This window comes from Diuraphis noxia, unplaced genomic scaffold (genome assembly GCF_037042655.1).
Source record: "Diuraphis noxia isolate RWA-SAM2 unplaced genomic scaffold, SU_Dnox_SAM2 contig0003, whole genome shotgun sequence".
Classification (NCBI taxonomy): Eukaryota; Metazoa; Arthropoda; class Insecta; order Hemiptera; family Aphididae; genus Diuraphis; species Diuraphis noxia.
The window spans coordinates 64597204-64614739 of record NW_028301713.1 but is presented as its reverse complement, the minus strand read 5'-3'; the positions used below and the strand labels follow the sequence as shown (position 1 = coordinate 64614739).

The following is a 17536-nucleotide window of genomic DNA, read 5'->3' as shown; positions in this document are numbered from 1 at the left end:
ACAAACCGACATGCAGGGTTAAGTATCCAAATTTTGTTAGCTTTATCTTATACAAGATCTGAGTATAGTTTTGAAAATACTCGTTCATACTTAATCTGACGTTTGCATGATAGTATAAAAACATTTGAACGTTATCGTGTATAATGTGTTGAATACACTAGACTTTTTTTTAGTTCAAAAAGAATTTTAAATGTTCCACCCACGACTTGTAAATGATTTTAAATACATTTTTTTGGCTATAGGCCCCCAATATTGAAATATATCAAAGGATTTCTAGCATTCGCCGAAGATAGACAAGACCGACACTGATCCATACTATCTTATCCAATTTTTTATTAGTGATTGCTGTGACTCACTTTGACACCATACCATTTGAGTCCATAACCGAATGAATCAATAAAGTGAAAAACTACAAAAATATAAAAATATATATACTTACTTACTTAAAAAGTATTTATTGAAATTTCAGCTACTAAGTATAGAATTAAATGTACATAAAAATAATGTATAGGTATTTAATTGAAACATTTTTAACTAAAAATAAAGTGGTAAAATATTATAATATGTTAGGTACCTACTTTATAAATTGTTGATAAAAAAAACTATTCATAGTTGATTTAATTTTCCCTTCTTCAGTTCAAAATGATCCTATTAAACAGTATTTAAGTCTAACAAATTAATATTTTTCTGTATGTTAGTTTATGTGCAAATCGAGTCTAATATAAGTGAATGAGTCAATTAACTGTTAGTCCAATAGACATCGGCTACTATATTATTCAGATGGAAAGATAGAATTTTACTTATTCCATGTTTTTTTTCATATAAAATCATAAAATATTTTTTTTTTAACTCGCTTACTAGCTACTTATAATGTTTTCTTGGAAAACTAATTTATAACCTATATGCAATAAGTACTATTTCCTTAGTTTTGTTTGATTTAAATTTCTATAGTGTGTATTGCGTTTTGACCTTCCTATATAGCTTAAAAGTTAATTCATAAAAACATAATTTAGCACATATATAATCGATGCAATGGTAATTCTTATTTTCATAACATTGTTGTTTTAGGACGGAGAAGACGAATACAGTCACCTTTGTGCTCTTGTCGATTTCGCATTAGCTATGAAACAATGTTTACAAGATGTCAATGTTCACTCGTTTAATAACTTTCAGCTCAGGGTTGGTAAGTAATTAGTAAAAAAAAAAATAGTAGAAACATTTTTAATATTGATGAACAAATAAACTACATCTATGTCCATATTATGATCGAACCAACAAAGTGACTTGAGAAATAAAAAAATAATCATCATAAAAGAAACTCGATTAGGATTAACATTTCAACATTATATTTCGCATATGTTTGAATTGATTATATTAATTTAAAATGTAACTCGCGCCTAATAAAATATGAACAAAATTTTTAGAATAATATTTAACTGAATATATTAGATTTTATTATGAATAAAAGAAGAAACAAAATAATTTCAACGATGAAAAATTGTAGAATAATTACAATAAAATATAAATTTTAATCAATGGCCGTGCTATAACTTATACAATGGATTCCTTAAAGTTGAGAAAAAATCTAGAAATCAATTATTATAATGTAAACGTATATACAATATGCTTTATAGTCTTTGCAACTTAAGTTTATCGCTGGAAGGTGGTTAGACGAATATGACATATATATATATATGTATATTATAATAAGTTATGTATATAAATATGGTCCAGATTAGGATTAACACGTGCGATAAATGGCACCCTATGTCTGTATAATGTACACTAAACTACCAAATTATTATGAAATTAAAGCTATAACGGTATGGACGATTATGTGCATAATGTAGACATCGCCGTTAAATACCAGTACAAATAAAAAATTCTGTAGGCATATCAATTACGTACGACGTACTTATATCTATATATACTTTTTTGCCTGTTCAAAAATCAGGAACAGGTGGGAACTGTTCATCACAATGCTGCTATCTACATTCTATATATTATAGTAAATCCTTTGATTCGTGTTATTTTATTTTCATCGATTCTTGTGTGGCAGGAATAAGCTGCGGCGCCCTAGTGGGCGGAGTCATCGGAGCGCGAAAGCCCGTGTACGACATTTGGGGAAACACCGTGAACGAAGCTTCCAGGATGGATTCAACGGGCACTATGGGCCGGATACAAGTACCAGAGAGCACGGCGAAGGTAAAAATCGTGTAATCGAATTAATTTAAACGTCTGCAATATACGAATAGTGTTTTAAATGTTTTTCTATATTATTCCACGCATAAAAAGAGGCGCCGCTTTTCGTTATTCGAATTTATTTAGGTAATATTATTAGATAATGGGTATTTTCCTATCCACGTAGCTAGGCTAATGATCAAAGTTTGTGTCCAGAGATTGTTTCGTGTCCTTTTCAAAAGCTGGAATAAAATAATCATATCGTGATGTCAAGAATATAATATTATCATAAAAGTGCAAAAGGTTTATATAAGTTTTATCCGCATAATAATTACGTCCAAAAGTTTAAACCTATTGTATTGTTAAATGATATTTTTCACACATACAACAAATTTAATCATACAAATATAATTACGATTCTAATTGCTATTCACTGTAAATATGTTTTGTAGGATAGCAAGTTATAGGTACTTCATAATCATATACTATAGAACATAATATGCTATACATGTTCATATAATATCAATTCACAAACTTACGTCACGTATTTAAAGTATTATCGTCAAATAGTTATACCAAGAACAAAAATATAAATAAAAACTTGTGCTATAAGTATATAAAAGTATATAGTTGTATAAAAACTTTTATATGAGTAAATCATACTTCATCTTCAAGACTTTATACACATAGTCCCGTGTATTAATATACAATTTTAACAGTAGAAATTTTTTTATTAATTAATTAATCAATTTTATTACATCTATATGCATGAATGCCTTTAATTGTTTTAATATTCTGAGCTTAACAATAAAGATACATTTCCTAAAAGCTTATATATTGAAAACGACGTATCTACGTTTACACAATTTTAACTTTGGGAAAATTTATCTACATATTTTATGAGAGACAGTAAGCAGTAAGCCGTTTTAGAACGAAATCTTAACCTTATTTTGTTAGGAACCAAAATCTCCTTAGATTGCTTAGAATCGTTTTCCAAGTTCAAAATTACCCTTTTTTGCAGCTATAACCAGCACAGATGTATCCCACCTTTTTTTTCTTTTAATTGATTGTTCAAGTGAAAGTTTTATGTATTATAATATTACCTGTCTGTGGAAGTTGTTTCGAAATATGTTAAAACAAAATAAAAATTCACAAGTATGATAAAAACTTTTAAGCTTGTATCGGAGAATAACATAATATACATATAGGAGGGTTATATACATATAACCCATACGTATTACAAAATATATATAGGTACACGCACCTCGCTCATGCATTATTCACGGTATTTCGTTTTTAAATAAAAATTGGATGCTACGGATCAATTCGAAAAATAAAAATAGTATAATATATAGAGGTAGCCTCGTTATATATCTTTTTAGATGACCAACCAGATCCGTCGGAATAAACAAAATAATTCACTTTATTTAACTACGGTGTGGTGCGCGTTACATCGTAGTATAGACACGAGTGGCGCGTAAATGCGTTATTCTGCAGCAGAAGTTGCAGAACGCTCGACTTTTACTATATAATAACATCTATAAATTTCAAATTTATGTAAACATATTCTTCTGTCAGACACTTTAATCTTTGAACGCTATTTTTCTTGCGATAATAAACAGCATCGTTGCCGTCGTCGTCACACGCAGCCATACACAATCTATATGGATGAGGATGTAAACGCACAACCCATTATATAGGCATAGTTACGTGCGCAACCATTATCGAAATAATCGTTATATTTTACAAAATCGTTTGTTAAGATTTATGTCGTTTGTTACATCGTGTATAATATTATGTAAAATTGTCTCGCGTGGGTTGTGAGCAAAATTGTGTCACGTGCACGCAAAGGCGTTATAACATGATTATTAAATTGTTAATGTTTTGAATGTGTGTTAACTACATGATATTATAATTTATACATATAAATATGTACATATAAATGCATAATATAGTAATAATGTATAGGTGCATAAATTATATAATATATTACCTGAAAATTACATTTCACGTAACACAAGATATCAGATCAAGACGGTATGCCTTTGACATTTGATCAACTCGTAGAGAAATAATAATTTCACTGTTGGTATAGGGACAATAACCAAACAGTGGAGCGGCTTGTACAATATGTTTTCGTTTATATGATAATAATAATATTAAATTTATTATAATAACTAAATAGTTTATAGCTGCGGCTTATAAAAATAAATCTATTATACGCGCCAATTAAATATTAAATTAAATCAAAACGGCTGCAGTCATCAAATCTATAATAATGTACTTAGCATGCTGATTCCTATACATGCGCTTATATATTATACATAATATTATAGTAATCGTTTTCATTTTATAATTAAAAAATTGTACCTAAAAATTAAAGTATTACAATCGATTTTCGATCCATATAAATACTTAATTTTAACCACCTAACTTAACCTAAAGTTATATGTGTATCTATATGTATTGACGCGCTCTCGGACTTAGTTGTCCGCGTTTATTAATATATTATAATATTGTTGTTAATACATTGTAGATAACGTTAGATAAGATAACATATTATTACTACAACATATTATCATCATCGATGTAGATCCTGATGGACAGGGGTTACGAGACGGAGTTTCGGGGCTCAATCGCGGTCAAGGGCAAGGGCGAGATGAAAACGTACTTCGTGGTGGGCAAAAAGGGCGCCGTGACGAACAGCCTGAGCCGACAGTCCAGTCAGATCAGCAGCTTGGCGACAGTGGTCTACGGGATGGTGCAAGCCAGACGCCGGCAAAACACAGTAAAAAAAAGACATTTTCATCGTGAGTGTGCTTTTACTAACAATACTAATAATAAAATAATAAGTACGTAACGAGTACGGGCGTACTGCAGCTACTATATTATTATTATTCTGATGGTAACAAGAGACGAGGGTGTAATATTATGTTATTATTATGCTTGTGTCTATATATGATTTCTATGTCTTGTAGTTTTCCTGCGATTGATTAACCAGCTTTAACGAGTTTGCCTACATAATATCAAAATGGTGTAGGTATTATATAATTATAATAAAATATATTATCAGTGAATATACGAATAATAAATCATACAATTCTCGATGATTGAATTATATTCCATCGATTCAAGACTAAATCCTCAAACCTATAGGCGAGTTAGTGACAATTTTTAATTAGGTTAATTTAAGTTGTTAGAAAATATTTTAAGAAGTTTAAAGTTAAATAATTGGTTAAATATACAAACGAAAATAATAAACGTTATTATGGCAACTTACAATTCACTCATTAACTAAGTTGTTTTTAATCTTTTTTTTTTTTAATTATATGGTTTAAAATAATAAAAGTAAATGTTCATGCAATATGATCATCAATAATAATTTTATTATACTAATTGTTTAATTATTTATAAAACAACGTTAGTGTCTATTTTGAATTTGATTACTAAAGTAACTCGTTACTTATTAGGTAAGTTTAAATCAATCAAAATCAGTTCAGTAAAAAATTAGATTAAAAAGTTAAAATTAACTTAATTTTAACTCTCTAATTCCTTTATGTCCAGGCTTGAAAATCCCGAGCAATTATATCGTTGTGCTGATATATTATTTATAAATCATAAAATTCTACCAATCCGTGTTATTATTTTATAATAAGTATATAAATACACTCGAGATTATCTCGTGGGAACGCAGTTATAATAATTAAATATTATATTATTGCTGTACCTACGTATTATTATATCGGCTGTAATGTATTAATACATTGTAATTATTTACGGTTTCACCACCAAAGTGGATCTCATTAATCTTGCTCTGTTGACTAATAACGCAACATTTGCATTAATATACCAAAACATGACGTTAATTTAATATTACACTATAGCCGTTTAGAACGGTGGTTGTAATTATAAATAAATATCATACACACGATATACGCACAATATTAGGTACCTATACCGGCTATACCACCAACCAGTAACCACCCCATATTATATTATAGATTATGATATAAGCATCGTCTCCTATATTATTGTTATAAACATAATGTTTTTGATATAAAGTGACGTATTTAAGGGGGCAGGGGCAAGGGGGACATGGACAAAAAAAAATTGATGTATCGTTGCGCTATAGGGTTAGCACCATAAAACTGTGTTAACCTAACCGACATAATTCCATTATCGTTAAAATTGGTATTCGTCTTAACGTGTTTGCATCAAAAATACGTCCGGAATTAAGGATTAAAATTATAAAACAAAATTATTGTAATTGTGTTCATAAGTATTAGATTACAATGATTTGTTTTTTCTTCTTTAAAATAGATTTACAGGGTGTCCCGCGTGGAATCAAAATTCTATAGTTTTATAATAAGATTCACAGGGTTAAGAACTACAATTATTTCATTTCTAATTTATTTTAATGTTTTAGTAAAAAATTTAAAAAATATTATTTTTTATTTATTTCCAAAAAAATTAAAGATATCCATTTTGTAAAGTTTATTTTTCTGAAAATATTGACGTTTCAAAATTGTATTTCCATTAATTTCCTGAATTTTGATATTTTTTCGAGTTTTGATGAAATAAAATATGATTATAAATTTATTACTATTAGGAACACGGAAAGTATTCAGCCGACCGTATGGGAATGCGCGCGGCGCGACGGGTCACATGTTTGGTAACATTATGGTGTTAAATAATTCGTAATTTTTCTCAAAACTAAAAAAGTAAAAAAAATCAGGAAATTAATGAAAATAAAATTTTGAAACGTCAATATTTTCAACAAAATAAACTCTACAAAATTGCTATCTTTAATTTTTTTGGAAATAGTTAAATATAAAAATATTTTTTTTTTAACTTTTATACCAAAACATTTAAATAAATTAAAATATGAAACAATTTTAGTTCTCATCCCAGTGAGTTTTATTACAAAACCAGAATTTCGATATCACCATTATTTCGGGAGATATCGCAATGGGTAAATCCTCACGGGACATTCTGTATTTGAATACAATTTTATAATGTGCCATATTATATTAATAATATAACCTTAATATAATAATTATTAGTGTAACAGTTATATTTTATATAAAACGTATACATATATAGGGTGTCCCACAGAGATCTGACATTTTGACAAATGAAATAACTTTTGTTTTAATCAATATTTTTTAAAAATTTCTTTTAAATATAACCCATAGACACTTGCGCTACATTTTTAGAATACATTTTTTATTTTTATTTTTTAATACTGAAAATAAAAAAACTTAAAAATTGATAAACTTTTTTTCGAAATATTCAATATAGCCAATTTGTAAATTTGATTTTCAGAAAAAAATTATATGGTAAAAACACTTATTTAAGTCAAAAGGCTGATTTTTTACAATTTTTTTAAACATCAATAGTTTCGTTACGTAAATTAGAGTAATTTATAGTTTATACATCACATATCATTAAAATAAATACAATAAAAAAAATAATTAGATTTTAACATGCACTTATTTAAAAATATTCTTATAAAATATTTTTAAAAAACTTTATTATTATTTGAAATCACAAGGTTTCTAACATGAACTAGATCGTAATTTACTTTGTATGGTCAAAATTTAAATGCATGTGTGAACCACCCCTTACAGCTACATAATGTAGGAGTCGAAAGAATAATGGTTTCTCTAAAAATCTATTTATTGAAATCGGTGCTGTAGTTTCTGAGTCTATAGTGGACAAAGAAAGTAGAAACAGACAAACATTTATATATATAAGATGTGTATATATATATATAATGTATATATGTATTATAATATTATAGATAGATGACGATTTAATATGTGATTTGTTCGCGTGATTCAATTATTGCAGTAATATGATCCTTTGCAGTCTTTGCATCCACACCATTATTGATATAATAATACACTACAATATGCCTGTATGGATATATTATAATAATAACGTGTTGTCCGGACAAACTTGTTATGTATAACTCTAATCTTGGCATCAACAAGATTCCCGTTTACGATAAATATATAATATAATATACATATTATTGAACAGAGTGATTCTTTTGTTGTACAACACTCGATATGTTTATCCATTAACCCAGGGGGTATTCAACCTTTTTTTAACGATGAACCGAATCCTTTGATCCTGAACAGTCTGTTGTATCGAAAAAAATTATGAGTTTGAAAAGAAAAACAATCATTTTATTTATTTTTATTTCAGCTGACACGTCTGATTTCTTGATAATGGCACTTTTGATATTTATTACATGTATAACTAGAATATTGTAAGACCCCGTACTTTGAAAAAGTTAAATAAAAACCACTATGCATAATTGTCGAGTTAGTTTGCTTAGGTTATAGTTTGAAGAGTAATGACGACTGACGAGTGACGGTTAAACCGTATATTGTATATTTTTTATTGTCACAATACAGTATCAAAAAATGTGTGGTCTGTTTAAAAAATTTCAAGTGTTTTCCGTAATATCTCCTCATATATATGCATATAATTATGGTATATAATATGGTGTGTATTGATCGAATTCGAGGGTCACAGATTGAACCTGTAATATTATTACATCTCTTGTAATATGTCTTAGGGTAATTTAAAAACTCCCGATTTCAGTTTCTGTTGAAAATACATATAATATTCAAATATGAACATAAATATTCGTGAATTAATCTATAATATCTAACATTAATCCCACACGATCGCTTATCGGATATCTATCGAGCGTATTACAGTAGTCAGTATTACTGCGTTTGCGGATCTTCTGTTATATTATTATGTCCGCGAGGGAATGACTTAATCCCTTTTCCCTTAAACGTATAATCGCCACACAATAATATATATTTATATGTACAACAATAAAAATAAGACTTGTAATATGAATAATGTTCAATAATATTATGAACACCGTGATGACATGATAAACCGATAAAGCCGCATAGCTACTAAAAAATCATAGTGAATCACAATTTATAGTAGTATACTATAGGTGTATTATTTAAAAAAGCATACCTAGAGAATAAAAAAATAATATGCAGGTTCTACGTAAAATTGTTTGGCCGTGGTTTATTGAGTGATGCGTAAAATCACTCACCGAAAATGTTCACACCATAGTATTATTTCAACCGAAACAATTTATATTTAAAGAGTAATTTTATTTAAACAGTAAATAGTAAATACGCTGATTGTCTCGAAAAGTATTAACGTTTTTGAAATCATTTTTTATTAAGTTTTGATGAACGTTAACGCAGTCTATAATAGTGTAATATTTGGACTTCGGAGTACTCCAGCACCACTATATATTCCACTCCAAACATTGAACACTTGTAAGATAATGATTATAACCACCTACAAATCTATAATTAACTACTGGTTCAGAATTCTCAAGAAAATATTCTGCTTTCAGTGAAATTAAAGTGTATATTGTCAATTAAAAATCTATGAGTGACGGTAATTAATAAAACGTATAAAATAATTATTATTCATATATAGTATTTAATTCTTTCAAATTACAAGTAAAATTATTTTAAAAATGTTAATACTTTTCGATGTAATGGGTGGTTTTTTGTTTTAGACAGTTTACGTTTTTTTGTAGATAAAAACTGTACAAAAGAATAAAAAGATATAAAATGTTTGACATAATATTACTATGCTATCAGAAATAATAATATTCAACCATTCTTAAACGGTTTACAGTTATACTATAATAACTACATTTTTATTAAAAAAAAAAAATTACAAATAGTTAAATGATTTTTCAGTACTGTTATTAGGTCTAACTTAATAATCTTATATTATAAAACGCTAATATAATATATACCAAAACACTTGTATGATATAATACGATAATGTTAATTGATCATTCAAATGTTAAACGACAATTAATTATGTCAATGTCTTATTGAATAAATAAATAAATATTATATTGTCTAAGCTATAAAGCAATGTAAAAGATAAATTATAAATAAATAAATTAAATTTTAGATTAGAAAATCAAATGAGAAAAATATGGAGGTACCTCATCTAAACAGAAAAAAAATGTAATGCATAAAAATACTCTACTATTATCAGTTCCTAATTTCTACTAGAATAATATATTTCATTGTTTATTTTAAATATTTAAATAGATATTGTCTTGTTTTCAAAGTATTAAGTAATAATTATAATTCACCTACATTTTTTATCCTTATATAATCTACCTCGCCGTCCACTTAAATCTTAGACTATAATAGATTCTAAAAATCATCATATATTTATATTTTTACCCTAATTTGTCATCGTTTATGCGTATCGATGTGTAGAAACGAAAAGTTTAACGGCAATAAATAATTAATTTATGTTTGTGTGTCAATAAATAATCATAAACAAATAAACTTTTTAGGAACTTTAATTACAAAAAAAAAATTTTTTTAGGGGAACATGATGTTTATTTTACGTAAACTTTTTTTCGTAACCTTTATTTATTGGCCAAACGAATTTTTTCACTGTATATACACATAATATTTAATATATTTCAGTCAATGTTACAAGTCGATAAAGCTCAACAATATTTTACATTTTAACATCTAACCTACCCTAACTTGTTAGTGCCGTCACAAATATGTGTTTTTAATAATACTTTATAATTGTTTATTTGTGGTTGGTGTTCGGTTAGTTTTATTTGGATTTGTAATTTAAACAATATACGTTTTTCATTTATATCATCATAATTATATAGTGTTGGTTAACAAATCGTGTTTTATAAATCTCAAAATTAAATTAAAAACTATTACATTTGGTGCAACCGTCAACCGACGGTCATCAACAGTAGAATTTATTTTTAAAAGGAAATGTCTGTTCAAACTTTTCAAAAATTAATTATAATTTTTTTTATATTTATCTTTTGTTATTAAAAGTTGTTAGATCTTTTGATATTCAACTTGTAATTTATTATAAAAAAATCATACTTACTTTACGGATGCGTGCACCACAGCGCTATTTTAATTCTTTAGGCACACACAATGTATTATATACACAAATAGTCTAAAACATAAATAATATATGTTTACTCTATCGTAAAAAAAGAGTTAAATCAACACAAAAACAATTGTATTTGATATTTGATATTTGAACTAAAAAGTTTTACAAACTTATCTGGCGCATTCAGTGTAACTGTTACAATATTCACGGAATTCCAGCTAAAATCTATTCTTGGTCCAGTCGCTAGAATAACATTTCAGGAGTTTTCGAATGTTATTGTAATTTGTGTCCTTCTTTATACGGAGTGATTCACCAAACATGCTCGCCCCCATTTTCTCATTTAATAATGATGAATTAATTCAAATTATAATTTTTGGATTTTAAGGTGTACCTACATAAAGACCATATTTTCAAATTATTGAGATTTTTTGCACTACTTAAAGAGTGTCTGTCACAATACAAATTTGAAATTTCTATTTTACTTTGAATTATTTAGTAGATAATTTTTTTTGAAAATTTCAAGTACCTCAGTATAATACTACATTTATTATATTCAATGTTAAAACTACTAATTTTTCGGTTATTTAAATGTTTACATTAAGGATAATAGTTCTACAAAAATATTAAATAGATCTAATATAGGTATATAGATCTATAAGATATACTCTAATGTATTTATTATACTTGGACCATTTTTATAAATAATAAATATTGATAGATTAATATAATTTTTTCTGTGTGTGAGTGTGTAAGCCCTGTTGGGCTTTATTATTTAAAGTATCAAAAGGTATTTATAAATATGTTTAATAATTGTATACATTTTTGCATACTGTATATTGATAATATATATACTTAACACGTTGATTAAGTCGGACTTCCAATAATGTGACTCTTGCCCTTGACCTAAAATAAGCTACGTCAAGCTTAAGATGTCTGATGTCATTGAAATTGTCTAACAACATCTCGTCTCGTGTTTGCCTAATCTTTGGATCTTGTCTACTATTGTAGGGATCATCATTATATCACGCTGAATTACGTTATTCTTTGGTAGGCTTCAATGATAGTCTGAAGGACAATATATTTTGACTGCATTATATTACATCGATGTTAGATTTACTGGCACAACTTCCTAATTTTATAATAGCTACAAAATATCTAGTATAGAGTAGACGTTGGTTTTCGATGGATAACTCGAAGTGGCGTCTGAATAATCAACAAAGTTTTCACGTTTTTGTTTTAATCTAAGGTTTTTCTGACGGACGTGGTGTTCAGAATTATATTTATTAATATAAATTACTACAATTTTAAAAAACAATAACCTCCGTACTTTCTACTCTTTATCATGAACTTGATATTCAGTATTCTTAATATGCGAATTACTCGTTCAAATTTTGATTCTGATACATGAACATTTTCATAAAAAATTGAAAGTTTATATCCTTACATAAATTTTTGGACACTATACTGAAATAGGTAGTACAAAAAATCTCAAGAATACATTATGGCCTTTATACTTATAAGTTAGACATTTTTTTTTTATATTCATTCTGTTACAAAATAGAACACTAAGAACAATTTATGGTATAGTTAATAAAAATAAGAATAAAAATAAAATGATAGATTAGATAGACTATATAGAAGTCTCCCATTAGAGGTATTAAGACAAAAAATAGTCAAACAAATTAGATTTTAACTGTTTTTTTGAAGTGGAAGGGGGGTTAGAATTATTTGTGAATCACCCTATATAATATATTATATTTGTTCTTCTATAAAACATGAATATTATAATATTATATACTGTAATGTGACACCATTAGTATTTCGTTGTTCAGCTGTGTTTAAATGTCACTATAACTATAATATACTGTTGGAAACAACAATGGTCATGAATTCATGATTAATAAGAAAATCGGGTCATCCATTCGAGACCAAAATAAAAGTAATAAAGAGTAATATTCAAAACTATAACAGTCGTAACGAAGTGTATAGTTTTGATTGTTCATTATTTTTATTTTTATTTATTTTTAATATTATTATTATTATTAAAGCTAATGAATAATGATACATAACTATGATAACTTGACAATTAAAAAATTTAAAATATTAAATTAAAAGTAAATCAATACTATAACTATATAATAAAAGTGATAACCATTTTATAGCTGGTACTGAATTGGTGTTGAAAATAAAATGGAAAAAAGTTGAAAGGAATATTAGAGTGTTTAAGAACGTTAAATAAAATTTGTCATTTTTAAACCTGTAGAGCATAATAACAGTCAAATAAAACATTAGGAAGGTTAGGACACTGACACTCATTTGGATGAAGTTTACAAAAAGGAAAGTTATATAGTTTGAAGAGCGGCTAGGAATTAGATTATGTACAATACGTAAGCGATTAAATTGTAATGTTAAGTCTTTGTTGTATGATTATTGAACCAATTTTTTTCGATTATATTGATATTTTTAGAAACGAAGTTTTCAGGTATGTTATACCAATATGAATATCATAGACTAGATATAGGTATAACTTTTTTTTTTAAGGATGACATCAGACTGTGGTTGTTGTGTAAGAGAAAAGCAGATTGGATTAAAGGTGGATTGGAATGCTTTGTTACATGATATAGTATATTAGTATCGTAGTTCAAATCGTGTACATCACAAAATAGTAAATCGACAAATAAACAGCATGGAATTGTGGTTAATTTGTAAAAAAAAAATGGGCTAGTATGAAAGGAATGTCGTTCATAATACGAGACACGAGTGTATAAACATAAATAAATCTGAAAAATTCCTTTCACGTGTCACTATTTATATGATTTTGTTTTTTAAACGTTCAGATAAATGTTTTTATAAATTATAAATTATAATATATCGTTAAAATATTAATGAGTGGTCTTACAATATTTAGCATATCACAATAATTATTTGTTACCGTTTATAACATAACATATTATTATCATACTTGAAAATTTTCCAAACTGTTCTCTCTCGATTATTTGCATATTGTAAACAATTTGGCTCAATATCGCTCTATATTAAATTTGTTACTTTGGTTTTCAATACGATGTTACCCGATTTTCTGCAGGACTTCGTCAACCACCCCTATTTTCAACAAAACATGCATAATATTATTACAGGAATGATCAGACGCCGGGTGCAGATGTATATAATAATATGTATGATGATGACATGCGCGTGGAGAATATAAAACCGATATTTACACGATACACCGCAACACGGCCCCACGAACAAAATGGTCGTATGAGATATCCAAAAAACGTTGTCAGTCAGACCAGTTGTCCACTAGTCTTTTATAGACATAATAATAATATATTCATCACCTATAGAAAATATAATGATTTGGTCACGAGCGCTGCAGCTCGGTTGCCAAACAAAAATTTCTATGTAAAAGTATTATAACAAATATTATGTTATAATATGCTAATATAATCTCTTCCTCGTCCTCATGTATCACAAAATAAAACGTTGAAACTTTCTCGGATTTTCACGTTTTCTAAACTTGTATTTTAATTATGCATGTAGGTGTTTTATTCATATACGTTCGTTATCTCAATTTCCAAAAAGTTCAATTTCCATGCTCATCATTCAGAAAAATACATAATGAAAAATTTTTTTTGTTACAATATTATATTTTATGTATTTTATTTAATCATTGTATTTTTTTTTTTTTTTAATTTTAAGTAACTAAATAAAATATTACATTTAACTTTGAAATTTATGTAAAGAATACAAGTATCTTGTAAAATGTGTAGATAATTATGTACTCAAATATACAACAGATTATAGGTTTGCATTAAAATTTTTTTATAGTACATGTCTAATATTTTTGAAAGGTTTACCTATACTATATATTAAATATATTATGTATTTTTGTTAGAGTTTACAATCCTCCGTTAAATTGAAAGAAATTTCAAAGTGAAAACGTGTGTTTTATGTTAACAAATTAAGTTACCTTTAAATGTGACGTGTTCATATATCATATATGTATTTATAGTTCTTCTACAACCTACCTATACCGTTTAGGAGAATGAAGTTTTTTTTTACCACTCGCATCTTTAATGTAATGAGAAAAACCAATAGAAAAAATATACTTTTATATATATTATATATGCAAATAAAAGGTATGAGGCGAGTCCGCGTTGAGTTCAATTTTATGTTAAACCGCAGTCGAATAAAAAAATGTTAACAATGACATTCTGTTCTTCTGTACATCGCCCGTCAATGTTTTATCGAATGTCGAAATATACATAGCTAAACCATTTTTTTCCTCTCGGTATTTCAACCACGGTCATTTCCTTTGTAGTCACTTGCTGAACGTTTTTAATGAATTCCAATAAAACGAAGCAACTATTTCGCCTACATACGCACATATACTATACCAAAACATTTATTTCAATTTTAATTCAACCAAATGAAGTAACTATGAGGAGTGAAATATCACCACACACCATCTCCAATTATTGTCTATAGTGGATAGGTCTCGCGCCTACCTTGATTTTGAACCCTCATAATATACCCAAAATATGAATTCTTAAATAATAGTATAAATATTAATTATTAGTAATAATTATGAATGACCATAAATTTGAAAAATATGTGATTATACATTATATAGAAATTTTTCTTACAACTAGTCTATCCTGAATTTTTTATCCTGGACAGTATTATATTATTGTCTGTAGATTTTTTATTTATTTATATTCATATCATAAATTATTTTTTTGTCATGTCATGTAAACTATTAGGTAAGCTTGAGATCGTGTATTTAGTTGTTACTAGTAACTTAGTTGTATTTACCTGTTATAGTTAAACTTATTATAACTATTTTAGCGGTGGTGACTGCTGAAGCGTCCTAGGAAAAAATATGAGACAACATCTATAAAATCTAAAAAATATTTTATTAAAAATGCAAATTAAACTATATTTACCTAATATATTTGACAAAATCTTTTTTTTGTAGTATTCTTAAAATAGATTATATAGGGGCGGATCAATCAAATATAACATCATTCAAATACTGTGTATGAAAATAAATATGTGACTATATGTCGAATTTACCTCATTACAGCATTTACAAGGCGAGTTGTGTAAGAGCAATTGGAAAACGGTTGTGGGTTATCAGTATACAATGACTAATGGGACATAATGCCTCGCTGATCATATTTTTGTTTTATTTAATTTGTAGTAGTAATCGTAACTCACTTATTAAAGTCAAGTCATCGGTCGCTGCAAACTCGTTATCGTGGTTAGTTTTTAATTTACAGTTTGTTAATTTCAGGTGTGATAACGTCTAAATATGAGTATCAATAATATTTTCAGTTTGACTTATATTTCTTTTTAACTTATCACTGAAGACTGAACTAAAGACCCCTGCTTCGAAACTGGATTTTTCAAGTAATACTTGATATTTCTATAAACAACAAAATAGGTCGATTTCGTTTGATTCGATATTAGTTAACCTTGAGCACTGTTTTCATGAACGAATTGTAGGTATATAATATATATCATATTTTCAATTGATTGTTGACGTCTGATTGGTGTTTATATATAGGTACACTCATTTTTATCATATATATATATATATATATATATAGGTATTATTATACATACCATTTTTGTATTTTATTGCACGATGGCATGGAGCCCGTAACAATTGAGTACTGCATCTGCTAACCTGCATTTTAACATTTCTAACACGTCTGCTGCAGTTGAGGTGATTTTAAATTAACTCGGCATAAAAAAAAGTTTTAGCTTTACAGATCACGTGCAAAATATGTCTAACTATATAAGTATTGGTATCAGTGTACAACATTACCGTTACGTAATACGTTAAAAATATAAACATTAATATTTGAAAAACCTGTCTTTACTATTTATAAATGCAATTTTACCTACGCATATTATGATATATTTTTATGATGTACACTACACTGGGTAGCAATAAATTTTAAATGTCCACAACACTAGCACTTTTGGATATACTACAGGTGTCGAGATTGATTTATTTATATGGGGGAACAACGAAATATATTTCGGATTGCCAAGTTTTTTTTATATTATATTTATCGTTGTCTGTATAGTATCGTGGATGTGGTAACCATACGATTAAGACTGTTGCATGCTCTACTATTAGTCACTACAATGATGACCCATATATTATATTATTATATTATATTATATATTATATTATTATTATATCCTCAGCTTGTGTAAAGTCGTACACGCAGGTGTACATTCACGAATATTTTGGGCTGAAACCCATTTTGAAATATATTTAAGAACTGAATAACCTAACCCCCCTCTCGCCCCTCCAAAAAAACAAACTTGAATGAATTTTTTTATTTTGAGAAAACCAAAATTTAGGGTGGCACATGTA

At 27.4% G+C, this 17536-nt stretch overlaps 1 protein-coding gene across 7 annotated transcripts in view; it reads left to right on the top strand.

Annotated features, from left to right (window-relative positions):
* Positions 1-17536, top strand: part of Ac78C (adenylyl cyclase 78C) — a 161502-nt gene that overhangs the window by 138046 nt on the left and 5920 nt on the right. For 4 of the 7 annotated variants that reach the window (XM_089224755.1, XM_089224756.1, XM_089224757.1 and 1 more), the window contains 3 exons: positions 1069-1183; positions 2060-2205; positions 4775-4991. In XM_089224755.1, coding sequence (XP_089080881.1) covers positions 1069-1183; positions 2060-2205; positions 4775-4991 — 478 coding nt within the window. Of the gene's footprint in view, positions 1-1068; positions 1184-2059; positions 2206-4774; positions 4992-14276; positions 14752-17536 lie in introns of those variants that run through there. The other 3 variants (XM_089224759.1, XM_089224761.1, XM_089224760.1) reach the window with 3 other exon arrangements.